This window comes from Sus scrofa, chromosome 3 (genome assembly GCF_054392235.1).
Source record: "Sus scrofa isolate SSC_HxYL_T2T_F1_AM1 chromosome 3, Sscrofa_HxYL_maternal_Yorkshire_Landrace_v2.0, whole genome shotgun sequence".
NCBI classification, from domain to species: Eukaryota; Metazoa; Chordata; class Mammalia; order Artiodactyla; family Suidae; genus Sus; species Sus scrofa.
Window position 1 is genome coordinate 81,397,905 of NC_139385.1, and position 27,174 is coordinate 81,425,078.

The 27,174-nt window shown below is 44.5% G+C and overlaps 3 protein-coding genes and 1 long non-coding RNA gene across 15 annotated transcripts in view; 2 read left to right on the forward strand and 2 right to left on the reverse strand.

The window, feature by feature from the left end:
* The first annotated feature begins 8,666 nt into the window (after positions 1 to 8,666).
* Positions 8,667 to 16,055, forward strand: TPRKB (TP53RK binding protein). Of its 8 annotated transcripts, XM_085015407.1 has the most exons (8): positions 8,667 to 8,854; positions 9,920 to 9,986; positions 10,656 to 10,688; positions 11,438 to 11,536; positions 11,996 to 12,156; positions 13,506 to 13,628; positions 14,751 to 14,927; positions 15,929 to 16,055. In XM_085015407.1, the coding sequence occupies exons 5-8, from the start codon at positions 12,016 to 12,018 to the stop codon at positions 16,013 to 16,015; spliced, it is 528 nt and encodes a 175-aa protein (XP_084871533.1). In that variant the 5' UTR covers positions 8,667 to 8,854; positions 9,920 to 9,986; positions 10,656 to 10,688; positions 11,438 to 11,536; positions 11,996 to 12,015; the 3' UTR covers positions 16,016 to 16,055.
* Positions 10,705 to 21,423, reverse strand: LOC146404725 (uncharacterized). Its single transcript, XR_014841691.1, has 3 exons — positions 19,689 to 21,423; positions 19,352 to 19,565; positions 10,705 to 12,762 (listed from the first exon to the last, which is right to left on the reverse strand). It is a non-coding gene; the product is annotated as an uncharacterized LOC146404725 (long non-coding RNA).
* A 1,562-nt stretch (positions 21,424 to 22,985) lies between these two features.
* On the forward strand, positions 22,986 to 25,890 carry NAT8 (N-acetyltransferase 8 (putative)). Its single transcript, XM_003125006.5, has 2 exons — positions 22,986 to 23,092; positions 23,605 to 25,890. The coding sequence occupies exon 2, from the start codon at positions 23,678 to 23,680 to the stop codon at positions 24,389 to 24,391; it is 714 nt and encodes a 237-aa protein (XP_003125054.1). The 5' UTR covers positions 22,986 to 23,092; positions 23,605 to 23,677; the 3' UTR covers positions 24,392 to 25,890.
* A 189-nt stretch (positions 25,891 to 26,079) lies between these two features.
* The window catches only part of ALMS1 (ALMS1 centrosome and basal body associated protein), a 161,945-nt gene continuing 160,850 nt past the window's right edge, over positions 26,080 to 27,174 (reverse strand). For all 5 annotated transcript variants that reach the window (XR_014841648.1, XR_014841647.1, XM_013996028.3 and 2 more), the window contains one exon: positions 26,080 to 26,235. Coding sequence is in view for 3 of the 5 variants with exons in the window: in XM_013996028.3 (XP_013851482.2) it covers positions 26,191 to 26,235 (45 nt within the window). In the remaining 2 variants the exon portion in view is untranslated. The remainder of the gene's footprint in view (positions 26,236 to 27,174) is intronic.

Consider the following 27,174-nt stretch of genomic DNA (forward strand, 5'->3'; position numbering starts at 1 on the left):
ATAAGCCACAGATGCAGCCCTAAAAAGACAAAAAAAAAAAAGACACACAAAAAAAAGAACAACCAGGGGCAGGCGTGGGAATCCCGCTGGTCTGTAGTTGTAAGGAGTTCCTTGGCAAGCAGTTTCTGAGGAGGACATTGCCAGAAGAAGTGTCATCATATAAGCACGGCTACCTTCGAAAACCTTCGATCCTCTCCTCTCTGTCCCCTTCTCATTTCAGTTACAACACAGTTTGTTGAAAACCAGTCTCCTTTTGCTCTCTTGTGTCTCACTTCTTCAACACTTTCTGGTTTTGGCTTCTGCTCTGAGAGTCCTCTGGCTAAAGTGACCAGCGACTGCTTTTTAGAGGTCTTTAGTGGTCTATGTAAGCTCTAAAATTTTTTATTTTTATTTAAAAAAGCACATACAGGAGTTCTTGTGGCTTGGTGGGTTAAGGACCCAGCATTGTCTCTCTGAGGATGCGGGTTCGATCCCTGGCCTTACTGGGTTAGGGATCCAGCATTGCTGTAAGCTGTGATGTAGGTGGCAGATGCAGCTCCAATTTGACCCCTGGCTTGGGAACTTCTTAATGCCTCAGGTGTAGCCGTAAAAAGAAAAAGAAAAAAAAAGTATGAATAGTTTAAAATTTAAATAGCTTGAGCAATACTTCTGTGCAACATCCCTTCCTACCCGATTGTCACTCCTCAAAGGCAACTTATTTTTGCCTTGTCTTCTAATGTTTGCCTCCATATTTAAATACTCTGCTTATATTATCACTTCTTGATTTCTCAGTTTCTAATGACTTCTGTTGATTTCCGTCTGCGGAAGAGGAGGATTTAGCTCTTTTACATCTGTCCACATACACACTTCTGTTCCCTCATCTTTTCAGTGTAATTATTTCCCAACTTTTGGTTAAGTCAGTATTCTAAGTTCCCGTTATTTCCTTGGTAAGTATCCTTTGCTTCTGAGCCATGGTGTACCATGATTATTTGATTTACAATGTGTCAATTTCCAGTTAGCAAAGTGACCCAATCATACGTGTGTTTGTATATATACATTCTTTTTCTCATATTATCTTCCCATCATATATTTCCTTTCTTTTTTTATTTAATTAATTAATTTATTTATTTTTGTCTTTTTGCCATTTCTTGCGCCCATCCCTCGGCATTTGGAGTTTCCCAGGTTAGGGGTTGAATCGGAGCTGTAGCTGCCAGCCTACAGCAGAGCCACAGCAACGCAGGATTCGAGCTGCGTCTGTGACCTTCACCACAGTTCACGGCAACACCGGATCCTTAACCCACTAAGCAAGGCCAGGGGTTGAACCCGCAACATCATGGTTCCTAGTCGGATTTGTTAACCACTGAGCCACTACGGGAACTCCATATATTTCCTTTCTTAACGCCACTTTTGTCCCCTTCGTTTTTGTTTGCGACTTTACCTGCAATCACTAATTCATCCTCCAAATCTCTAATACCACCATAAGATTTTTCTTAATGTGGATAGGATAAGCACATCAGATTCTTTTGCATTTGAAATCCTTCCTGGCTTGATTCAACCTGTTGTAAATTGGGCACCGTACTAGTTTGCCAGGATTGCCATAAAAAAGTACCACAGACTGGGTGGCTTAAACAACAGATACTTATTTTTCCCATAGTTCTGGAGGCCAGAAGTCCAAGATGAAGGTGTTGGCAAGACTGGTTTCTCCTGAGGCCTCTCTGCTTGGCTTATAGCTGGCCATCTTCTCCCTGGGTCTTCATATCATCTTCCCTCCATGTTTGTCTATGTCCAGATTTACGTGTGTGTGTTTAACCCACTGCACCAGGCCAGGGATCCAACCTGCAGCTTCTGCAGTGAGCCACTGCAGTCAGATTCTTAACCCACTGCACCACAGTGGGAACTCCCCATATTTACTCTTTGTATGATGCCAGGCATACTGGATTAGTGCCCACCCTAATGATCTCATTTAAACTTACCTCTTTAAAGGACCCATCTCCAGATAGTCAGGGTGAGTTGAGTGGTTTGTTTGAGGGCATGACTCAATCCAAAACAGGCACGTTGGTTCTAGACACGTGGGGCATAGCTCTTGCCCTGGGATTTCTCTTTGCCTTCATCATGGTCATGTCTTACACCCCTCTTCTGTTTCCTGGATCCAGAGCCGCTGCTCTCATGGTTCATTTCCCTCCATGGTTTCCCAAGGAGGATTAATGGGATGTAAATTTTTTGAGGGCTTTGCATGTCTGAAATGAGTTTTATTTTATTCTTTTACTGTGTTGATCATTTGATTGGCTATACAATTTTAGATAGGCACTTTTTTTTGCTTTTTGCTTTTTAGGGCCGCACCCTTGGCATATGGAGGTTCCCAGGCTAGGGGTCGAATTGGAGCTGCAGCTGCTGGCCTACACCACAGCTCACAGCAACACTGGATCCTTAACCCACTGAGTGAGGCCAGAGATCAAACCCGCATCCTCATGAATCCTAGTCAGGTTTGTTAACTGAGCCACGAAGGGAATGCCAACACTTGTAGACAGACACTGCTTTTCATAGTTCATTGTTGCTATTTGAAACCCTGTGCTATTCAGATTCCAGAACTCTCTTTTTTTTTTTTTTTTTTTAAATGCTTTTTAGGGCCACACCCACAGCATATGGAAGCTCCAGGCTAGGGGTCCAAACAGAGCTGCAGCTGCCAGTCCACGCCACAGCCACTCAAGATCTGAGCCGTATCTGTGACCTATACCACAGCTCACGGCAGTGCCAGATCCCTGACCCACTCACTGATCGAGGTCAGGGATTGAACCAACATCCTCATGGATACGGGTTGGATTCGTTTCCACTGTGCCACAATGGGAACTCCCCAGATTCCAGAACTATTATTTGTAACCTGTAATTTTTCTTTCTGAAAGCTTTAAGATTTTTCTCTCAGGTGTCCTGAAATTTCATGATATGCTTTAGTGTCGGTATTTTTAAAATTCATAATGCTAGATACTGAGTGAGGCTTTAAGTCTGGCAACTTGTTTTTTGTTTTTGTTTTTTAGGGCTGCACCCTTAGATCTTCCCAGGCTAGGAGTCTAATCGGAGCTACAGCTGCCGGCCTACACCACAGCCACAGCAATGCCAGATCCAAACCACATCTGCGACCTACACCACGGCTCACGGCAACGCCGGATCCTTAACCCAGTGAGCGAGGCCAGGGATCGAACCCGCAACCTAATGATTCCTAGTCAGTTCCACTGCACCATGACAGGAACTCCAGTCTGGCAACTTATATGTATCAATTCTAGGAAATGTTCTTTTCATTTTATCCTGTTTTCTTTTTGAGGACCTTCTGTTAGTTGACTTTTAGAATTTCTGAAATGTACTTCTAAGTTAATTATATTTTTTCTTTTCCATTTTAAACTTTTTCCTTCTTTTTTTTTTGTCTTTTCTATCCTTTTAGGGCTGCACCCACAGCATATGGAGGTTCCCAGGCTAGAAGTCTAATGGGAGCTGTAGCTGCTGGCCTACGCCACAGCCACAGCAACATCAGATCTGAGCCACATGTGCGACCTACACCACAGCTCATGGCAATGCCAGATCCTCAACCCACTGAGCCAGGCCAGGGATCAAACCCACAACATCATGGTTCCTAGTCGGATTCGTTTCCAATGTGCCACAACGGGAACTCCTTCCTTCCTTTTTTTAATCAGGAGACTTTTCTCACCTTCATTTCTATCGTTCTATTGATTGTTTAGGGGTTTTTTTGCTATATATTTCTTTTCTGCTGTATATTTTTAATTTCCAAGGTCTAGCTCTCATTTTCTTTTTTCTTTTTGTCTTTTTGCCTTTTCTTGAGCCGCTCCCATGGCGTATGGAGGTTCCCAGGCTAGGGGTCGAATCGGAGCTGTAGCTGCCATCCTACACCAGAGCCACAGCAACTCAGGATCCGAGCCACGTCTGCGACCTACACCACAGCTCACGGCAGTGCCAGATCTTTTAACCCACTGAGCAAGGCCAGGGATCGAACCCGCAACCTCATGGTTCCTAGTCGGATTCGCTAACCACTGAGCCATGACGGGAACTCTAGCTCTTATTTTCTAAAGGGCATTTTTCCCAGACACTTCATTCTTTTATTTTTTTTTTTAATGAATGCATTATCTTTTCTCTCCAAAATTATCAATTTTTAAGTTTCTTTTGTTCCCTGTATCAGCTATTTTTGTTTTCTCCTGTTTGTTAATGCCTATTACAAGAAATGTGATCTTGAAATATCTGGTGACCTTTGCCTGTCATTTCATACTTAAGATTGAGACACTGAGAGTTAATGGAAGCTATGGTCGTGTCATGGTAGACTTGTCATAAAGTGATCGATTAGCTTGCTTTTTTTTTGTTTACCTTCCCCTTGCTGCACACAATTAGGTTTTTTCCCTCCATTCTGACAGTGAACATCTTTGAAATTTTTTTTTTTTATTTCTCTCTCATCTGCCATTCATCATCCCTTCCTTCTCTTGTGAATTTTTAACCTTTAGGAATCTTTTTATCTTTTTGATGGGGTTTGAATAGCTGAGTAGAGATAGAGGCATGAGTTTAGTCTGGCCAGAGCAACAAGACTTCCACCAGTTAAATTGGTTTTGGGTTTATTCTGTCTGATAAACTTGATTTTTTATGATTCATCACATCCCAGGAGTGAAGGCCATTCAGTGCCCTGAGGCCTGATTTGGACTCACACCCCCAGCTACCAACATGCCTCCTCTGGAGAGAGGCCCTGGCTGGGATCCTGTCTGAATCACCTTTCTAATGTAATTCTAACAGCTGCCCAGAATCATGCCCTAAAGCACACTCCTTGTGCTGTCCTACTCTTGGAAATCAGAAATGGTTTATGGCTTCAGAATCCACTTCCAACTGCTTGTCAGGTTTTGTGTGATCAGACTCCAGCTGACTTTTCAAAGCCTCTAGTATATTCCACTTCCTTCCTCAGTGCGCCAGGCGTTTTTTGAGCCCACTGTTATATGCATTTATTTGACAGTATCTTTTTTTTTTTTTTTTTTTTTGGCCTCCACCACATACACACACAGCATATGGGGTTCCCGGGCCAGGGATCAGATCTGAGCTGTAATTGCGACCTACGCTATAGCTGTGGCAACGCCAGATCCTTTAACTCACTGTGCCGGGCCAGGATCAAACCCGCATCCTGAAGCTGAAGAGATGCCACCAGTCCTTTTGAGCCACAGAGTAACTCCAGTGCAATGGTATCTTTCAGTTTTTCCCTTGGCTGTAACAGCTCTCCTACCGTCTGTATCTCCTGTTTCATGAAACACACGTTCTAAGCATGGTCTCAGATTCGCAACTTCCTCCTTCCTAAAAGTGCCATCTGCCACCTGAACCACCATCCTCTGATTTGCCTTTGCTGGCAAACCTTAGTGCTTCCCGAGCTGCAGAGCACCAGCGAAACTCTGGCCTCTGTGGCCCCCACTGCCTCCATACCAAGCCACCTCGATTCTCAGCCATCCCTCCACTTTAAAGGTGGAGGAAATTCCACACATCAGGCCACAAGATCGGGCATTCTGAGCTGCTAGGGAAGGGTGAGACGATCAGAAGTGTAGAGGAGTTGGCTCCCACTCCTATGGCAGGAGCCTTGGTTAATGAAGGCAGAAGACAATAGGGAGCCTGGCTGGCATATTCCCCCGCTTTTCTCCCTCCTGTGGGTTACTCTCAGGAATGGTTTTTCCCTTCCAGCCGTCCAGGGAGAGCTGAGCCTACAGAGTGAAAACACGTAGCAAACCACCTGTGTGTCTCTTTGGCTCAATGTGAAGGCTGTTCCTCACCCTTCCCGCTCTGTTCTCACACACCCCAACTAAAATGCCAGCACTTCAGTCCTTGCCCCGGGCTCTGCTTTCTAGTGAGCAAATGCAACACATTTAAATTCATAAATTTATTATTTGTTAATAAATCTGGCAGTTATAGCTTTTAATTTTTCAGCCACACATATGAAAGCAGGAAGTACAAGATCCTACAAATATTTAAACCTTTTAGGAATACAAAAAACAAGGTGACAGTTTATCAAGAAGTAGAGGTTTCATTTTGGGGGGTATTTTCACATGATGTGGGAATTGTTCCAGTTGCTCATTCTCACCAGCACTTAGTATTATCAGTTTTTTTTTTTTTTAGTTTCTTTGAGCTGTTACAACACAGATGTAGTGTTGTCTCCTTGTGATTTTTAAAACAGCTGTAGAGATATAATTGACATATGATAGGTACACTGTACCTTTTTTACATGTACAGGCTGATAAATCTGACATGTACACATGCATGAAATCAATACCACAATTAAGCTAGAACATGCCTATAACCCCAGAGTTTCCTAGTGCCCCTTTGTAATTCTCCTTTTCCTTTTTTTTCAGGGCTGCACCTGCAGCATATGGAAGTTCCCAGGCTAGGGGTTGAATTGGAGCTACAGCTGCTGGCCTATACCACAGCCAGAGCCATGCCAAATCCAAGCCGTTCCTGTGACCTACTCCACAGCTTGCAGCAACGCCAGATCCTTAACCCAGTGAGTGAGGCCAGGGATCGAACCCACATCCTCATGGATACTAGTAGGGTTCTTAACCTGCTGAGCCACAACAGGAACTCCTATAATTCTCCTTTTAAGATTTATCTATGTTATTGTATGCACCAACAGTTGATTCCTTTTTACTGCCAAATTGTACTCCATCACATGGATATACAATTTGTCCATTCATTTAATGAGCATTTGGTCTCTTACCAGCTTTCACTGATTACAAACAAGTCACTGTGAACTGGAACAACTTTTTTAGTATCTGTTTTTTAATCAACTTTATTGAGACATACATCTATGAAATTACTCTTTTATATAGTATGTAATTTGGTAGATTTTAACAAATTCGTCCTCTCGTAACTAACACTACATCCAGACATAGAACATTGGCTTCACTGCAAAGGTTCCCTTGGGCTTTCTTTTCAGACATTGTTTCCCACTCCTGCCATCCCTAGCGACCACTAATTTGCTTTCAATCACTCTAGAATAAATTTTCAGTTCCTAGAGTTTTGCAGAAATGGAATCATACAGTAACATAGTTTTAGTTTCTTTTTTGCTGAGCGTGTTTTTAGATTCATCCATGCACTGTTGCAAGTATATTCATTCCTTTTATTAATGAATTGTATTTCATTACATGAATTAACCAGTATCCATGAATGGGATGGATTGTTGGGCCTTGGGTTTTTCCATTTACTCTGAGTAAAGTTGCTGTGAACATTCACCTTCAAGCCTTTATGTGGACATTTGTGGGTAAATACCAAGGAGTAAAACTGCTTGGTATGGTAGGTATACACTGAATTCTTTTATGAAACTGCCAAGTTTTTTGCCAAAGTGATAATGTACTATTTCATACTTAGAACAGCAGTATATGAGGGTTCCAGTTTGGGATGTTTGACACTTCATATTTTAAATTTTTAGATTTAAGTTCTTTTAAATTTTAGTCATCTTATGAGTACGTAGTTTTATCTCATTATGTTTTTAATTTGTATTTCCCTGACGAATAGTTATGTTGAGCACACTTTTTCATGTTTTTATTGGTCTTCCATATATCTTTTGTGAAGTGTGTTCAAATATGTCACCTTTTCTTAATTAGGTTGTTTCTCTTATTTTTTAGTTGTAGGTGTTCTTAATATAATCTGGATACTAGTCTTTTGTCAGAATAATTTTTTTCTGCATATATATTTCAACTGTGCTAAAGCCACACGGTTCTCTTTGCTCTTTCTTAAATATGCTAAGGCCCTATCTGTCTTAGAACTCTGAACTCTCTTTGTCGCCTGGAATGCTGCTCTTCCAGATACACATAGAACTTGCTTCCAGACCTCCTCCAGTCACTGTTCAAATGGTCCTTTTTCCTGAAATTTTTCTTAACCATCCTATTTTAGCACCACGCTCTAACCAACTGAGCTAACCGGCCAACTTTAACCATCCTATTTTAAAAGGTAATATCCACGGCCTGGCATTCCCCCCCTTTCTCAATTTTTTTTTTCTCCATTGCACATATCCACCGTGCGGCTGTATTTGTTAACATTTATCTGGATGATCCCCAACCATTAACATGGAAAATAATTATCTGCAGCCTGTTTAGGGGATTACTTCCTCTTTTGGAGACTGAAGCACTCAGGGGTGATAAATATGTGAGCCTGGCGGATGAAGAGGTAGATTCCATTAACGTACTGTCACCTATCCTTTCCTATGTACCCGAGGCCCGTCGCCGAGGGCGGTCGGCTCCAGATCCTTCCCCAAATGCCCGCGCCAGAAGCAAGATGCAAACTGAGTCCCGCCTGCCTCGAAAGAGAACTATTGACTCTCTAGCAGGGGAGACGCATGTAGAGCTCATCGGAGTCAGTACTTCACACGAAAAAGAGCTGAGGACGTCTCGTCCGACGCCATGCGGCTTCAGGACGAGGCGGCGACCCACAGCCAGCCCGCCAGAGGAGCCTCGCCGACCCCCTCGCCGGAAGTGGAGGAAGGAACCCCGGCTCTCCCTTGCTTTCGTAGACCGCACTCAGGTTGGAGAGGAAGGGTGTGCGGGAAGGCGGCCGACCACCTTCCTCCGGCTGGGACCGGGAAAGACGCGACGGACTCCGGGACGCCTGAGAGGGGGCGCAGCTGCCGCCGAGCTTCCGGAAGTTGAGGGTTTTGTTTCCGTGGGGAAGATCTTAAGAAACGGACAGGGACGCGCCGCTGAGTCCTCCCAGCGCAGTAGCGGGCCTGAACTGGGGGCTCAATCCCGGCGCCCGTGAGCGTGATTTTTCCGTGCGAGGCCTGTGGTTCCCTGCGACCTCGTTTATGGAGGGCTGTAAAGTCTAGCGGCGATACATCATCCTGATAGGCCCGCGTTTCACCAAGGTTGTGACAAAATCGGGAGCTAGACCTGGGGCTCTGGGCGCGCTGGTAAAGGGACTCTTTACCAGCGAGCTGAAGGGAGGAAGGTTTGAATGGGGACAGCTGCCTTTCCGGGAGGGCGGGGGGAAGGGAGGAGCTTGGAGATGCGGCTGAGAAGTCAGGACGGCAGTGGCGGACTGAGCGCGGTCAGGGGAGCAGTGCGCCCGGAAGCCCAACAGGGAGGAAGGGCCCAGAGTTTGAGTTTGGAACGCCTTGACCTAAACGGATTTCTCATAAGAGCAGCAGCAGGGCAAGATTTATATATAAAAGATTTATATATATATATAAAAAATAGTTTTTATTATTTATTTATTTTTGTCTTTTTGCCTTTTCTAGGGCCGTTTCCGTGGCATATGGAGGTTCCCAGGCTAGGGGTCGAATTGGAGCCATAGCCACCGGCCTACACCACAGCCACAGCAACGCAGGATCCGAGCCGCGTCTGTGATCTACACCACAGCTCACGGCAATGCCGGATCCTTAACCTACTGAGCAAGGCCAAGGATCGAACCCGCAAGCTCATGGTTCCTAGTTGGATTCGTTAATCACTGTGCCTCCACGGGAACTCCGATAATAGTTTTTAAATTATAGTTGATTTACCGTGTTCTGTCTATTTCTGCCTCACAAAGTGAGCCAGTTATGCATACATACATTCTTTTTTTCACATTATTCTCCATCATGTTCCATCACAAGTGATCATATATAGTTTCATGGGCTACACAGCAAAATCCCATTGCTTATCCATTCCAAATGCAGTAGTTTGCATCTGCTAACCCCAAACTCCCAGTCCATCTCCCTCCCTCCCCCTCCGTCTTGGCAAGCACAAGTCTGTTCTCCGTGTCCCTGAGTTTGTTTCTTTTCTGTAGATAGGTTCATTTGTGCCCTATATTAGATTCCAGATATAAGTGATAGGGTATTTGTCTTTCTCTTTCTGACTTACTTCACTTAGCATGAGAGTCTCTAGTTCCATCCATGTTGCTGCAAGTGGCATTATTTTGTTCTTGTTTGTGAAAAGATGGTTTTGACTCCCAGGTGGCGGCTGCATGATAGGAGGGCAGGAACTGTGAGCTGAGCACTTCTAGGAGGCCAAACTGTGGATGTGAGTTGGTGGCCCACTGTGGTGGCAGTGGGTTTGGAGAGAATTGTATCCGTCAAGATATTAAAAAATTGACAAGGAGTTCTCCTGTGGTGCAGTGGGTTAAGGATCTGGCGTTGTCACTGCAGCGGTTTGGGTCCCTGCTGTGGCCCGGGTTTGATTACTGGCCCCTGGAACTTCCACGTGCTGTGGGCAGGGTGAAAAATAAAATTTAAATTGACAAGACTTTTGGATTAGATATGGGATTTGAGTGAGAGGTCAGTATCCAGCAGTGACTCGAAGTTTCTGGACTGAATGAATTATGTAAAAGAAAAGCAAACTATTCTGACGTTTGCTAGAGGTCCTTTTTCCCCTCATGTAAAAACAAAAACCACATTTTTTTTCTCTCTGGTTGTATGTACTCATTATATATTTTGAGTACTCATTGTAGAAAATTCAGCACATAGAAAAATATTTATAGGAGACCTTAGAAATTGCCTTCAATTCTACTGCCCAAGATGGCCATATTTTGGTGTACTTCGTGTTTTTGTTTTCTGGGTGCATCTTCTTTTATAATTGGGTGTACATTTTATCTTTCTGTATTTTTTTTTCCATTGGACCTTGATTATGACTGAACTGCTGTGTGCCAGGATGTTATTCACAAATGTTCTTTTTTTCTTTTGTTACAATAAGAAAAAAGTCAGATGAAATTCCAGCAGGTCAAAGGTAATTTTTCGTTGTATTTTTCTTTCAATTTTGTGTGTGTGTGTATGTGTACCTTTTTTAAAAAACCCACAATTTTATGTTTTGATTTCCACATCAAATGTTTTAGTGTTATTTATTGCTGTTTTTATACATCCTTAAGTACTCTTCAAGACTACAGTTTTTAGTGGTTGTTTAGTGAAAACAAATCCTGTTACTAGTTCTTTTCAGCTTTTACTGTTAGGATAATGATAAGGACCTCTTGTTACATAAACCTTCAGATTGCCAGTTTATTCTTTGAGAAAAATGCTGTAAATGGAACCTCCTAGGTAAAAGGATAAAATGAACCTATCAAATTGCCTCACCCAAATATCTCATTAGGACTGATTGAAATTGTTTTAAAGATCAAATTTTTGCAATGCTTTGTTTTTCTGTGCAAGGATATGTCTTTGTAGTTATTTGTCATGTTTCTCTTATGTCTTTGTATATACCCCGTCCTTTTCTTGTTAAATTTATGTCTATAAAGGGCCAGTATTATTAAAGCATTGTGCCCTCCCTGCTTAAATCCCCATGTGTGAAATGAGTTCTCTGAGTCATGTCATACTTTTCCTCTGTAAGATTATTTTCTTCTTTCGTATTTGTGTCTGGGTGCTGCTAAAACATAAATCAAATGGTGAGATAAGAAAACTAAAAAGGCTAAGAAGCTGGAGTGAGGTTTCATTAATGCTAAAAGTAACCTGTGATCTAAAACATTTTTGGTAATCTGCACCTAGTTGTCTATTGGGGAAACGGCGTCTCATCCACGGATCAGAGCCGGACTTACCTGCACAAGCAGGGGATCAGGTGGCAACCTTGATCCTTCGCCAGGAATGGTAAAGGAAGCTAGAAACAGCAGGTTTAGGAAGACAGTATACTGTGAGAATGCCAGATGTGTTTTCGGGATAGATTTTTCTATTTTAACACTTTTATATCTTCTTATTAAAGTTACTTTGTTAGGGAGTTCCCAGTGTGGCTTGGCGGTAACAAACGTGACTAGTATCCATGAGGACTCGGGTTGGATCCCTGGCCTTGCTCAGTGGGTTAAGTATCTGGTGTTGCCGTGAGCCGTGGTGCAGGTCACAGATACGGCTCAGATCTGGCCTGGCTGTGGTTGTGGCTGTGGCTGGGGTATATGCAAGCAGCTGCAGCTCTGATTTCAACCCCCAGCTGGGCAACTTCCATATGCCACAGGCACAGCCCTAAAAAGCAAAAAAAATATCTCGTTAAGTAAAGATATTTTTTTGTTAGTGACCTACGGTGTTAACTTTTGGTCTTTTGGTCTTGTGCAACAGAATCCTGTCTTATCTATGAAATGCAGTTAACAGAGCAACTGGACCTGTTTCCTGAGTACAGGGTGACCCTTCTGTTATTTAAAGATGTGAAAAATGCTGGAGCCTTGAGAAAAAAGGCCATGGAAGGTGGCATTGACGGCTCATTAATCAACCCTACAGTGGTAAGTACTTGTGGGAAGGAGTGCACTCTGCAGGGAGTTTAAGAATATGAAATATTTCTTGCTGTTACAGGTCAGCCCAAACCTGTTATCTTCAGGTAAAAAGGCCTTGTCCAAGCTGTGGAGTGGAATCAGATTTGGCCGACCTTGAATTAGCAGTGACTAGAAGCCAGAGCACCCCGCCCTAGGAGCTGTCAAAGGCGGTCCAGCCCTGATGTGATCGCAGCTGTCTGGGATCGTCTTCTCCTCTGAAAGAGAAAGTCTGGGAAGGAGGCACTGCATAGTGGTTAAGGGAACACACTGTAGAATCACTGTGACTCAAATCCCAGATATGCCATTTATTATGGCTTTGAGCAAGTGGTAGCTGACCTTTATATAAAGGTGTATTTGGCTCCTGGCATTGTTGCAAGTTGTTTACACACACAGCTGACTCAGTCTTCACGACAACCCATCCGTGACGTCCTAGGATGGTCTGCACCTCTAGATGAAATGCTAAGGCATTTGCTCCGGTTCCCTCGTGGTAACTGAGGACAGCTGGGATTCAGACCTGTTCTTTGCCGTGGTCTCCTCATCCATTACATGTGAATATAACATGGATATCACTGACAGCTGTGGAAAACGAAGGCAAAATGTTGACCATATGGTTTTTCCCATAATAATACCCCTCGGTAAATGTCGTTTTAAAACTTTTTACTATTGGAATTCCTGTGGTGGCTCAGTGGGTTAAGGATCCGGTGTTGTCTCAAGCTGCAGCGTAAGTTGTAGATGCCGCTCATGCCCTGCATTGCGGTGGCTGGGGTGTAGGCCGGCAACTGCAGCTCAGATTCCACCACCAGCCTGGGAACCTCCATATGTCTCAGGTGTGGCCCTAAAATGAAAAAACAAAAAAACCCAGCTTTTTACTATTTATCTAAGTTGCTTACAGTTTTACTTTTTTTTTTTTTTCCTTCCTTTTGTCCTTTTAGGGCCGCACCCGCGGCATGTGGAGCTTCCCAGGCTAGGGGTCTAATCGGAGCTGTAGCCGCCAGCCTACGCCACAGCTCATGGCAACACCGGATCCTTAACCCACTGAGCAAGGCCAGGGATCGAACCCACAACCTCATGGTTCCTAGTCGGATTTGTTAACCACTGAGCCACGACGGGAACTCTTGCTTGCAGTTTTAAAATTCTTTTTTCTTTTTTTTTTTTTACTGAACACTCAGGTCCTTGAGATTATGAAAAAATTTAAAAATGTAGTCCATAGGAACTGGGATGAAGTAAAACACTGACCCTGGAGATAGCACGCTATGGGGCACATGTCTTCAGCGTACTCCAGATTCTCTGTGTATAATATTTTTTGTTCTCTTTGGTAGATTGTCGATCCATTTCAGATACTTGTGGCAGCAAACAAAGCAGTTCACCTCTACAAACTGGGGAAAATGAAGACAAGAACTCTATCTACGGAAATTATTTTCAATCTTTCCCCAAATAATAATGTAATTAATATTTATTTACTTTATAATTGTTGACCTTGTCATGATAGCCTGTGTGTTACTTGGTGTTGGGTTGGAGCCTGTTAATACTAAACCAAAACAATAGTGAAGACAGCTCTGGACAGAGTTGGGGTTTAGCACTGCTCTCTTACTAGGCAAATAAGCTTTGGAGACGCTTCACATGTGTGTAAACAAAAATTTAGCTAAATTAAGAGGATAGTTTTAATTTGTCCTTCTTACCACGTAGAGTCAGGAAGATCACTAAATGATATCTGAATGATTAGCCATGGATGCCTGAGTGTTGTCATGCGTATCTTTCATTCTGCCTGTAAACTCTTTGAGGATAGCATCCATGTCTCTTCCATATACCAGAAGCCTGCCTGGTACCTAAAACAGCCCTTAACACATGCTCTCTCACACACCCACTGCATGTAACAGTTTGTGGTTTCAGATACTGCTAGTAATCAAAGTTATTGAGTTAAAAACATTCCACCTGGAGCCATTAAAAAAACAACACTGTAATTTTGCTGATGAAGAAGTTTTAGTGTTCCTACTACTGTTAAAACAAGCAAGTGCTGACATCAAGAGAAAACTTAGGAAAACTGTGGCAAGGTTTAAAATACAGATGTTTAGGAAGCTTATAAAATGCATGGTAGGAGAACTCCCCAGTACTTGGGGGAAAAATCACTCCATAAATATTGTTTGAGATCAGTGAAATAACTCAAGAGACTAAGCAATTCATAAACAATTATTGAGTTGTCCCTGTGTCAGTTCTAGGGGCAGAAAAAAAACAAAAATGTTCCTGAACAAGGCAGATGAACTAGACACAAAATTCAAATGCCCTAAGATAATTGATATACGAGGGCTCTCCAGGCAGAGGACAGAGTATGAGCATAGACAGAGAAGCATGAGATGACAGGCTCTCCAAACAGTCCTAAGTGGCTAGAGGGTCACTTGGGGTTGGGGGGTGGGAGGGATGGTTTGTGCAGGAAGGGGCTGTGGAAGAGAACAACTGTAGGCAGAACCATTAGGATCTAAAAAATAAGAATCTGACCTGGAAAGAGTGGCAAGGGGGAGGTGTTTCAGATGAATCTACTGATTTTCTCCCCCCCGCCCCACCTTTAGATTTCAGAGGCCTTGAAAAAATTTGGTATTTCGGCAAATGACACTTCAGTTCTAATTGCTTATATTGAAGAGGGAGAAAAACAAATAAATCAAGAAGACATCATATCCCAGGTAGAAGGTCATCAAGTTCCTTTGAAAGAACTCACTGAAATAACAGATATTACAGAAGTCAAAAAGGTTTGTAAATCTGAATTTCTGGAAAGAGCATGATAGATGTGAATAATGTTTGCTTATTTTTCACCAGTGCTTCTATGTTTTTTTTAACTTTTAAGAAAGTTAATGTAATAAAGTATTACTTGGCATTCCTCTCATGGCTCAGTGGTTAACAAATCGACTAGGAACCATGAGGTTGCAGATCTGATCCCTGGCAGTGCTCAGAGGGTTAAGGATCCGGCGTTGCCGTGGGTGTAGGTCGCAGACACGGCTCGGATCCGGTGTTGCTGTGGCTCTGGTGTCAGCTGGCGGCTACAGCTCCGATTCAACCCCTAGCCTGGGAACCTCCATATGCCACGAGTGTGGCCCTAGAAAAGGCAAAAAGACAAAAAAAAAAAAAAAAAAAAATTACTTGAAAAATAATTACAGGTGCAAAGAATTGGAAGATGCAGAATTACATAAGATACAGTTAGAAACTTACTTGATAAGATCATTCTTCAAAAAAGATAACTTTAACTATCAAACTTACGTAGTACATTTGAAATATAAAATAATTATAGTATGAAGTTACTATCTAGATGTGTGCTTTTAAAATTAATATATGAGTTCCTGTCATGGCTCAGCAGAAACGAATCTGACTAGTATCCATGAGGACACAGATTCCATCCCTGGCCTCGCTCAGTAGGTTAAGGATCCAGCATTGCTGTGGCTGTGGCGTAGGCCGGCAGCTGCAGCTCCAATTCAGCCCCTAGCCTGGGAGTCTCCATATGCTGCAGGTGCAGCCCTAAAAAGACGAATACAATAAATACATAAAAATTTATTTGTTTAGAGTCATCACCATAACTAAAAAAGAGTGCTTTTGACAGTGATAAATTGCCATCTACTTTTCATACTTTAACTACGTTGTGATTTCATGCCATCATTCCAATAACTGAGTGATAATTTCACTTATACATGTTTGTATAATAAAAATAAATCGTGCATGAACATATTAGCATGTCATAATCTGTCTTTTATTTTTACAGATATATAAACTATCTTCACAAGAAGAAAGAATTGGGACATTATTGGATGGTATCATTTGTAGAATGTCAACAAAAGATGTTCTGTAAAATAATAAATATATTAAAAATTTTCAGCATTTATAAAAAACTGGTTTTTTTCCAGATTATAAAAATCTATTTTGTTCATCATAGAAAATTTTAAAGCAGAATGGCAGCAAAGGGGAAAAAAAAAACACTCCTGGTCTTATCCCTAATATTTTAAAAAATAACCAGTTAGTATTATGCTATTGTCTTGCTTTCTATTTCTGTTCAAATAGGTTTTATTTTTATATAATTAGAAAAATTGCAGACATTTATCGGATGTGTACAGTGTACTAGGTTCTCGTCTTTCTATGACTTTCTATCCAGCAGCCCATATTCCTGCACTTATTTCTGGCTACTGCAGCATTGCCCTTCCAAGACTCCTGGTTCCAGGTTTTTACATGCAAGAATATGTTTAATTCTAAGAGTGTCACATGAGGTAGATATACCCGCATTTTACACAAAGGCAACTAAAAGCTTGTAGAAATAACAGGTAACTTGCCCGAGTTTTACAGCTAAAAATCATGTTTTATAAGTGGTTTTGGATTTTTTTTTCTCATTTTGTCTTAAAATATGATTGTATCAGTCAAGGTAGAATAGGATAGGGATCAACAAACTTTCTGTGAAAGACCAGATAGTAAATATTTTCGGTTTTAAAGGCCACCTGGTGTTTGTTGCTTCTACTCGGCTCTTGCTGTTCTAGTGCAGAAGCATACACAGACAGTGTAAAAAAAAAAAAAAAAAAAAAAGTATTCCAGGGAGTTCCCCAGTGGCTCAGTGGGTTAAGGATCCAGGAGCTGTTTTTGCTGTGGTGTGGGTTCTATCCATGGCCTGAAAACTTCCACATTCAGCAAGAAAAAAAATCTTCCAGTAAAACTTTATTTACAAAAATAAGCAATGGGCAAGATTTGACCTGAGGGCAATGGTTTCTGGACTCGGGGGTGGGGGGTAGGTTAGGCTGTAATTAGGGTCCCTAAAGCTCACTGCCTTCGTACCACAAAAATTCGTGTCTGGCTCACTCTGCAGTGTGACTCAGTAGGAAGGTTCACTGCAGTGACTCGGGAATCCAGGCTGCTGAAGGCTTTATGTCAATATGTGCTCTGTGGGTCACAGCCTGGCTAGAAGGCATGCTGTGAATTACACAGTGACTCTTAAAGCTCCCACATGGAAATGACAGGTGCTTAGATTCATATTTCACTGTCCAGTCACATAGCCATGCCAGCGTCATAAAGGGTGGCGGAATGGGGTCCTCCCCTGTGCTGGAGAGGGAGAGGTAGAAATCCTTAGGGGACAGATATTTCCACTGTGGTCATAAATAGTAAAGTATAAATGTGCATTGCTTTGAATGCAGTGAATACGGCGCTAAGCATTTTATATGCACTGCCTCATATGGTTCTCTCTACAACCCCGAGATTTTAACACAGCAAGGAAGTAAATTTAGTCTCTGAAGTTATTTCAAAAAATTTCAGAAGTTCCCGTCGTGGCACAGTGGAAACGAATCCGATTAGTAACCATGAGGTTGTGGGTTCGATCCCTGGCCTTGCTCAGCGGGTTAAGGATCCGGCATTGCCATGAACTTTGGTGTAGTTCGCAGATGCTGCTCAGATCCCGAGTGGCTGTGGCTGTGACACAGGACAGCAGCTACAGCTCCGATTTGACCCCTAGCCGGAACCTCCATATGCTGCGGGTGCAGCCCTAAAAAGACAAAAGAATAATAATAATTCAAACCTACAGAACAATTGGAAATAGTACAGTCACCATCTGTATGCCTTTCATGTGAATTCACCATTTGTTAACATCTTGCTACCTTTGCTTGCTCTCTTCCTGCATGAGTAAGGCACAGGCATACACACCTGTTTTCTGAAACATTGTGTTTAGTTGTCATGTCTCTTAGTCTCCTTTAGAAAAATCTTTTTCAGAAAAAAAAAGTCGAGGAGTTCCTGTCCTGGTTCAGCTGAAACGAATCTGATTAGTATCCATGAAGACACAGGTTCAATCCTTGGCCTCACTCAATGGGTTAAGGATCTGGCGTTGCCATGAGCTGTGGTGTAGGTCACAGACCTGGTTTGGATCTGGTGTTGCTGTGGCTGTGATGCAGGCTGGAGGCTACAGCTCCTATTTGACCGCTAGGCTGAGAACCTCCATATGCTTGTGGGTGCCAAAAAAAAAAGTTGACATTTTTTGAAGAGTACCCTATGTCTTTCAGAATTTCAGAATGCGTTCACGATTTGAGTCAGTTTAAATATTTTTGGGAATGAGGAGCTCGGGCTGTGGTGCAATGGGATTGGCAGTGTCTTGGGAGCACTGAGACACAGTTTCAATCCCCACCCCCAAGCACAATGGGTAATCTGATCCCTGGCCTGGAGCGCCATGTGCTGTGGGGTGGCCAGAAATGAAAAAAAGAAAAAGAAAAAAAACACATTATATATATATTATATATATATATCCAGGGGAATGACAGTAGATAGATTTTGTGTCCTTCTGCTTGCATGTCATCAGGAGGCACGTGATATCAGTTGGCCCCATCAGTGGTGTTAGTTTGGTCACTTCGTTATGGTGGTCCCCCTAGACCTCTCCATTATGAAAGCATCTTTCCCCCTGAAGCTTACAGAGTCAAAGCTGCTCTAAGACTCAAAGTGCTGGTGGTCAAGATTAAAACTCAGATTGGAGTGACCCCAGATCCTGTGATCCTAACGACTCCATCACAAAGCCTTCTCCCATGCCATTACTCTCAAACATGTTTTTTGGGGGTTGTCTTTTCTTTTTAGGGCCGTACCTGCTGCATATAGAAGTTCCTGGGCTAGGAGTCGACAGCTGCAGTTGCTGGCCTAAACCACAGCCACTGCAATGCGGGATCTGAGCCTCGTCTTCGACCTACACCACAGCTCACAGCAAATGCCGGATCCTTAACCCACTGCGCGAGGCCAGGGATCGAACCTGCATCCTCACCAATACTAGTCAGGTTTGTTGGCACTGAGCCACAACAGGACCTCCCCAGCGCCTTCTTTTTAGAAGGAGCCCAGTGGCTCACAGGCGTCTCAGGCCTCCTGCTGTCATTTTTTTGCTTTTGTCATTAATGACCTTCCCACAGCTACTTGTCTGCAAACCCCAGTAGTCAGTTCCTCTGCTCTGGAACCTGTGCCAGGGTTGAGGCTGCCTCTCTGTTCCTGGCTGTGTTTGCTGACTGTTAAGCCATCAGCACAACAACACTGAGTAAAGCATCTATGTTGATTGTTCTCAGAATGAGCAAAGTTTGCATTTACCAAATTTGCCCGTTGTGACTGTTTTCCTCATCCTCTGTACTAGTTATCTCCATATCTCCATTCTGGTTTTGAGTTCCCAGTAGAAGTCTGGGACACTGACCTGAGGTTGGGTTGACTGATGAGAGGTCAGGGGAGATGCTGTTCTTTTCAGGACGTTTTCTTCCTCCTCTGAGACTTCCAAAACACATTGCCACATGACTGGCTACCTTCCATCTCAATGGCCCATTTCTAGGCAGGGCTGGGCTGTTACACAGGTATACTTCATAATTTGCAAGCACGGAATTTCAGCGACATGATGTTCTCAAATCCCAACTCTGGGAATAAAAATGATTCCAAAAAGTATAATTATATATCATAATCGGGTTCCTATGGGCAATAGAAAAGTAAAATAATTTATCAGGGTACTTGTAACTTTTCTTTTCTTTTTAGGGCCATACCTGCGGCATATGAAAGTTCCCAAGTTGGGGGCTGAATAGGAACTGTAACTGCCGGCCTACACCACAGCTGTAGCAATGCAGGATCCAAGCTGGGTCTGTGACCTACACCACAGCTCACGACCACACCAGATCCCTGACCCACTGAGTGAAGCCAGGGATCAAACCCGCCTCCTCATGGATTTTAGTCGGTTCGTTACAGATGAGCCACCATAGGAACTCTCAAAGGTCATGGTAACTGTTAAACTGTAATAAGTGAACAGTTACTTGTTAAGCAAGTAATAAATTAACAGCAATGTAAGTGCTTAATGAGGAAGTGCCAAGGCTTCAGAGAAGGGAACAGATGCAAGATCCATCTGGTTGGTAAGGGTCAGAAATCTTGATGGAAAAGGTAACACTGAACTGGATCTTGAAGAAAGAACAGAGTCTTAGTCACAGATTGGAATTTGGTCAAGTATGGCCTGGTCACTGGTGATAGAGGTGTGATGAGGCCTGGAAGTGAATCCTGATCCTACCAGGCAGAGCTGATTCTCCTGGCATACACAATTCACCAAACACTTGTCCAATTGGGATCAGCATGTGGTACTGAAAAAGCAAAATGTTCAGGCCTTCGAGTCTGAACTGCCGTTTGAGCCCCAACCTGCCACGTTCTGTGGCATAGGTAGGATATCTCAGGTTTGTGGGCCTCTGTTTCCCATTGTAAAGTGGAAACATGAATATCAACCTAAGCTCTTAGGTTACAATGAATATCAAATAGTACAGCAGAGGGGAGTTCTCTTGTGCAGCCATGAAGGATTCGGCGTCACTGCAGTGACTCGGGTTGCTGCTGTGGTGTGGGGTTGATACTTGGCTTGGAAACTTCTGCATGCCACGGGTGAGGCCAACCCCCCCCTGCCCCCCCCCCAAAGCCCCAAAATGGTACAGCGTAGGAAAAACATTTTCTTACAGTTCCAGGCATCGAATTTCTCAGGAATAACAGCTGTCTCTTTCTCTCAGTACACCAGGCAAAGTGCTGATAGTAAAATAAGACTTACTGCTGGTGGGAAAGTAAAACATGGACAACAGTCTGGCAATTTCTCAAAATGTTAAAATAGAGTTACCATATGACCCAGCAGTTCTACTCCTAGGTATATACCAAAAGAACTGAACACAGGTCCTGAAACAACCACCTGCAAAGAATGTTCACAGCAGCACTATTCACAGTAACCAAAAGGTGGTTAGAACTCCAATGTCCATCAGTGGATAACTGCCTACACAAAGGCTGTCTCTCTGTACAATGGAATATTATGCAGCCATAAAAAGCAACGAGGTACTGATAAAACACGAGGATGGAGATGTACCTTGAAAACAAAAGTGAAAGAAGCTGAATGTGGAATCACATATTGCATGATTCCATTTAAATGAAACATCCAGAATAGGTAAATCCATAGAGACAGAAAGCAGGTTAGTGGTTGCCATGGGCTCAGGAGAACTGGAAATAGGGAGTGATTGCCTCCTGGCTAAGGGGTCTCCTTCTGGGGAGATGAAAACGCTTAGCAACTAGATAGAGGTGGTAATTATACGACATTGTGAATGTACTGAATTAGACGCATTTACATGGTTAAAGATAATAGAATGAAAGTATTAACACATCTGCCTTACCTTTAGGAGTTCACAGTCTCAGCTGGGTCTGTTTAGATTCAAGAGTTGGCAGAGGCTAAAACAGGTAGATTCTCAAGCAGTTCCATCATCTGAAAGTGGGGCCAAGAGCCTGGAATGTGCTAAAACTTCCAGAGGTCATCTCCTACCCAGAGAACTGCCTGCTTCCTCTGTCCAGAAGGAATGGCCACCAAAGTGTGGTGGAACCGTTCACACTTTCCTCTCTGCATGCTTGTGTGTATAAATTATTTTTTTTCTATTTTTCAAAAAAATAAATGAAAACACTGTCTTATAAGCTTTAATAGCTTGGTGCTATATTTTGACAATTTTTTTTTCATGTCAACAGATCCTCATCATCATTGTTCATGGCTGTGAGGAAGGTTGAAAAGCCTGAATGTAAACCGAGGCCACAGAGGCTGGTGAGGATACAGGAGACAGATGGCAGGGACAGCTCACAGCCCTGTCTCCTCAGCTTGGTTTCTCACTGGTTAATATTAAACTCATAAGCAATAGTCATTTGGAACCCTCTTGTCTCTTGTGAATCCTCAAATTTGGCTTGACATTGAACCATTTAAAGAAAATATTACATTTTACTGAAAACAATGTAACATGCCTGTAGCTCACCACCCAGACTTCATGTTAGTTAAACCCTTGAGGCCTTGATGGGTGCCGGAGCCTCAGCAGCCCGCATCCACCAGCCCCGGGTTGCAGCTGCCAAGTCTGGTCTCTCTCCAGCATCCTCCCAGGTGCTTCTACCAGAATCCTGGCTATCTTCTCCAACCCCTTCTTCATCCTCAGATCATCACTAACCCATGCCATTTCTGCCTACCCCCCAAGTGGGCCAGGTCACACTACCCACAACCCCACTCTAGTCCAAGCCACTGCTTTCTCTTGTAGGACCCCTGATGGCAAAACTTAGGAGTTTATGTACATTGAGTAAGGCAGCCCCCTCACCCAGATACAACCTATTGGATGCACAGTTTAGTGGACAGCATTCTGATCAAATAAGGAAAAGTTATGTTTCCTTTGGTCACACTCAGCTCTGTGCCAGGCTTGTGGCTTGGTTTTTAATTCCCACAAGGTGTTCTTGAGCAGTGAGCAAACTGCCCATCTGTATCGGGAGGCCCTTCTTCCACCTGGACCATTGCACTAGCCTCTGGGGGGTAAGGAAGTTAGTGCACACCACCACACACACCCCCTCTGCTTATGGTGCTCTCCAGCTAGAAGCATAGCAGTGGCCTTCTGATGCTCCTGGAACAGAGTCCAAACTCTTGACCTGGACGAAGGTCCTGCATGGCCAGGCCCCTGCTGTCTGCACTCTGCCGTGAAGGACCTTGTGTGCTAAGTCAGGGGACTTGGGTTCTGGCCTGTGCTAACAGCACAGGTTGAGATGGGCTTTCCCCTGGCTCAAAGCAGCCGTGTGGAGGGGCAGAGGCGGCATCAGAGAGCACCCACGGTGCCAGGTAAACTGCCACGGCAGGGCGTGTAGGCTGTCCACCAGACCAAGGACACCTGAGCTATTTCAGGCCCTGGCTGGTTCCCCAGTGATGAGGAAACAGAAAATGGGCCGCCCATCACAGTCCAGCTCCTTGATCCTGGGGTTTATGATTAACAAACGCCCAGGAGCCAGCCAATGAGGTGGCCATCCAGGACCTAGTCCCCAGAAGTGGAACGGGCCCTGCACAGTCACTCCTTGATGCCAGCTGGAGGCTGAGGCCAGAGGCCAGGCTGAAGCTGCCTTGGAGAACTCAAGACTCTCGTGATAGCAGGTGAGGAGTTATGGGTGGAAGGCCAGTGCCCAAGTGTGGCCTGGTGGTCCGGACCCTCCCCTGGTTCTCAAGCCTGGGCCATTTTTGATGTTTGGCTCTTATGCCACCTCAATAGCCTGGAAATTTGTAATTAAGGGGGATGGAGCTTTTGCTGAAACTTGTACTTAGACACACAGGATTCCAGCAGTGTATGGTCCCTGCAAGAGGGACCAAAGGGCAGGAGACACGTGTTTGGCTGCTGCCTGGTGCCACCCCAATGTACGGGGGAAGGGGGAGGGGGGATAGTGTGCATATGTAGAAGGCAGGTTCTTAGAGAAGAATATGCAAAATGCCCAAGGGTGGGCACGGAGGTAGGATCAAAAGCAGGTCTTTCTTAGCCTAGCACCTCCTCCCAGTGGCTGCAGCCTAATTCCTCTTGAGTAGAAGCAGAATGACACATCCTTGAGCAGAGTTGTCCCCACTCGTGGGAGGTGGGAGGACAGGCCACTCACATGATTCCCTCTCTCCCGCAGGGCTGCTAGGAAGGTGGACAGAGACACCTCACTCGGTCTCCTGAATTCTGAGATTCAGACACAGAAGTCTTCCATGGCTCCTTACTGCATCCGCAAATACCAGGAAAAAGACCGCAAGTGGGTCCTGGGCTCATTCTCTCACTTGGTGACTGAGCACATTCCCGCCACCTTCTGCTGCGTCCTGAAGCTGCCCCGAACTCTTGTGCTCTTGCTTGGGGGACCCCTTGCCCTATTCTTGATCTCTGGCTCCTGGGTCCTGGCCCTCATGGCCAGCGCCTCTCTCCTTGGTGCCCTGTGGTTCCTTGCCAAATACCCCTGGGCCCAGTTTGAAGCCAGGTGTTTGCGAACAGACCTGTCTGACATCACCAAGTCCTACTTCAGTGAGAGTGGCTCCTGCTTCTGGGTGGCTGAGTCTGAGGGGCAGCTGGTGGGCATGGTGGGAGCGCTGCCCAGTAAGAAGCCCACCCTGCAGAAGGTGCAGCTGGAGCTGCTTCACCTATTTGTGGCCCTGGAGCACCGTGGTCAGGGGATAGCGAAAGCCCTGGTCAGGACTGTCCTCCAGTTTGCACATGACCAGGGCTACAGTGAAGTGGTCCTCACCACCAGCATAGTGCAGTGCTCTGCCCTGGTCATCTACCAGCACTTCGGCTTCCAAAAGACAGGCTTCAGCTCTGAAGGCTTTAGGCTATGTGCTCTCCCTGTACTTCACCTGACCTACCGCCTCCCCTCTGCTCAGGTCTCTCAGACACTGGAGCAGGGAGAGAGCCCGCGACCTATTTCCTTGTAGATTAGTCAGCGGGGTTCAGCTCTGCTGCAGTGACAAGCAAACCCTGAGGTCTCACTCTGATGGCACAGTAAAGGCTTACTGCTTATCCACACTGGAACTCAGTGGCATTGTGCTCTATCCAGTCTTTTTAGGTTGCCGCCTATCATTTATCTAGTGTCACAAGAATGTTGCATTAAAAACAACTACAGGAGTTCCTGTTGTGGCTCAGCAGAAATGAATCTGACTAGTATTCCTGAGGATGAGGGTTTGATCCCTGGCCTCACTCAGTGGGTCCAGGATCCAACCTTGCCATGAGTTGTAGTGTAGGTCGTAGCTGCACCTCCCATTCGATCCCTAGCCTGGGAACTTCCATATACTGTGGGTTCAGCCCTAAGAAGCAAAAAACAAACAAACAGAAGTTCCCCTTGTGGCACAGTGGAAAAGACTAAAAACCATGAGGTTGCGGGTTCGATCCCTGGGCTCCCTCAGTGGGTTAAGGATCCAGCGTTGTCGTGAGCTGTGGTGTAGGTCGCAGATGTGGCTTGGATCTGGTGTTGCTGTGGCTGTGGTGTAGGCCTGCAGGTACAGCTCCGATTAGACCCCTAGCCTGGGAACCTCCATATGCTACTGATGTGGCCCTAAAAGGACAAAAGACAAAAACAAACAAACAAAACAAAACAAAAAACAACCGCAAAAGAGGAACACACATTTTTTTTTAAGCTTGTGAGTCTGTGGCTCAGCAGATTAGGCTGAGATCGGCTAGGCAGCCCCTCTGGTCTCAGCCTTAGTTGTATGTTGTGGGGTTGGCCAAGTGACAGGGTGACTGGGCTCTCTCATTTTCTGGCAGCCTAGCTCAAGCATGGTTTCAAGGTAACTGCAGAGGAGCAAAAGTAAAGCAGAAACAACGAAATGCTTTTCTAAGCTTCTGCAGGTGTCACATCAGGGAACCCTACCTCTTCAGTGAGAGGAAATGCAGTCACGTGGAAAGGGAGTGGAGGCGTGTGAGAAGAATCCACGTGAGAAGGACTGGGGCCAAGGCATCAATCTGCTATGGCCCCAAGGTCTCTGCCGAAGGGGAAGAAAGCAGCCAGGCACAAAGTGTAGGGCTTTGACCAGGACTACACCTAGAAGTGCTGCGACCTACATCCCACTGTCCGGGATCAGATGAGGACTTCAATCAAGCTTCTGCTGCCTCCTGAATTGTGTTCTACCAAAGGCTAGTGGCCTGGGGGAAGCTGGAATGAGTCTAGGAGGTAGCTCTGTACCCAAGGCACCTGTGTCTGCCAAGAGTCTCTGGGCACGCCCGACAGCTACCCACCCAAACACTGTCCCCCAAAGCCCACAACAGGGCTCTTGCCGTGCTGCTGCACTTCTGAACAAAGGCCACATTTCATCTCACAGCCCGTTTACCTTGATCAGTGCTTTTAGATTGAGGTTCCCCACACAGTTCGGGGAGCACAGCTCCTTGCACCTCTCCAGAAGGGAAATAAATGGCCCTCTGCTGCGTGCTTTACTATGAATCAACCAGAAGTTATTTATTTTCTAAAAGTATAAAAACACGTACAAAAAGAGACTGGCTCTTGGCTAGAATTAAGATCCCATGGTAACAAACATCCCTGTGGGCGAGGCCACTGTGGAAAAAGTATTGCTCCCAAACCATTAATAATCTTAGTTATCACTCTACCCAAGACTCTTTAGAAGGTCAGTAATTTTCAATTACACATGGACAAGCTTTATTAAACCAGACTCATAAAGTAAGGATTGTGCTCCTCCAGGATGATAAAATATAATTCCAAGGCTCTGAGGAAAATATTCTCATGTCAGTCCCAAGGGACTTTCCTCCCCAAGAGTTGATTGGTCACTTTCTGTGGAAGAAAAGAAAGGCAGGACAGAAGTTAGATACTCTGCTATCAGAGGCATGGCCGCTCCTCACCCCAGACATGTTGCTGAAGAGACCCAGTGTGGTTTTCCCCAAATCTTGTTTATCTTTCTCAGCTACAGAAACTAGGCTAATTCTACAAAAAAAAAAAAAAAAAAAAAAAAGGCCTGAAGTGTTTAGGAAAGATCTATAATCAAACATAGTCTATACAGAAACGCAATATTAGTATCATTCTAACAGACTAATCCAGCCACTATCAGTTCACAAACACCAGCGCAACAAGAGGCCTGGCCCTGTGATGCTGACAGGCCAGACAGGCCATGCAGTGCTGGGGTCTCCCAACGTGAGGGAGCCCAGCCTGGGCTATGGCGTGTGCTCCAGAAGCTGTTCCCCAACCTCACATTGGTCTGGTAGGAACTCGTCTCCTGTTTCTGATTTTCAGAGTCCTCTGGGGGTAAGGTGAGGGGATTGGGAAGGAAATGAGAACAGTAAAGGATCTGGACCTTCAGGCACAGGAGCCCATCTGCTTTCTCAAGGAATTAATTGGTAGCAAGTTCCCTGGCCAGTGAGGTTCTGGGACTTGCAGCACCACTGACTCCTTGGGCTGTGGGGCAGGAAATGGTGCTGGCTTCAAGGCGCTGAGTCCCAAACTGCCAACTTGTAGGCCATACCAGGACATTTTCCAATTTATTTACTTATTTACCAATGAATTTATTACATTTATAGTTGTACAATGATCATCACAATTTATTTTAAAAGTCCTAGTGGTAAAGTTCCCTTGTGGTGCAATGGGTTAAGGATCTGGCATTGTCACTGCTGTGGCCCAGCTTCACTCCCTGGTCCAGGAACTTCCACATGCTTCAGGCAAGGCCAAAAAAAAAAAAAAAATTCTAGTGGCATATGATTTACCCATAAGGGGCATAAA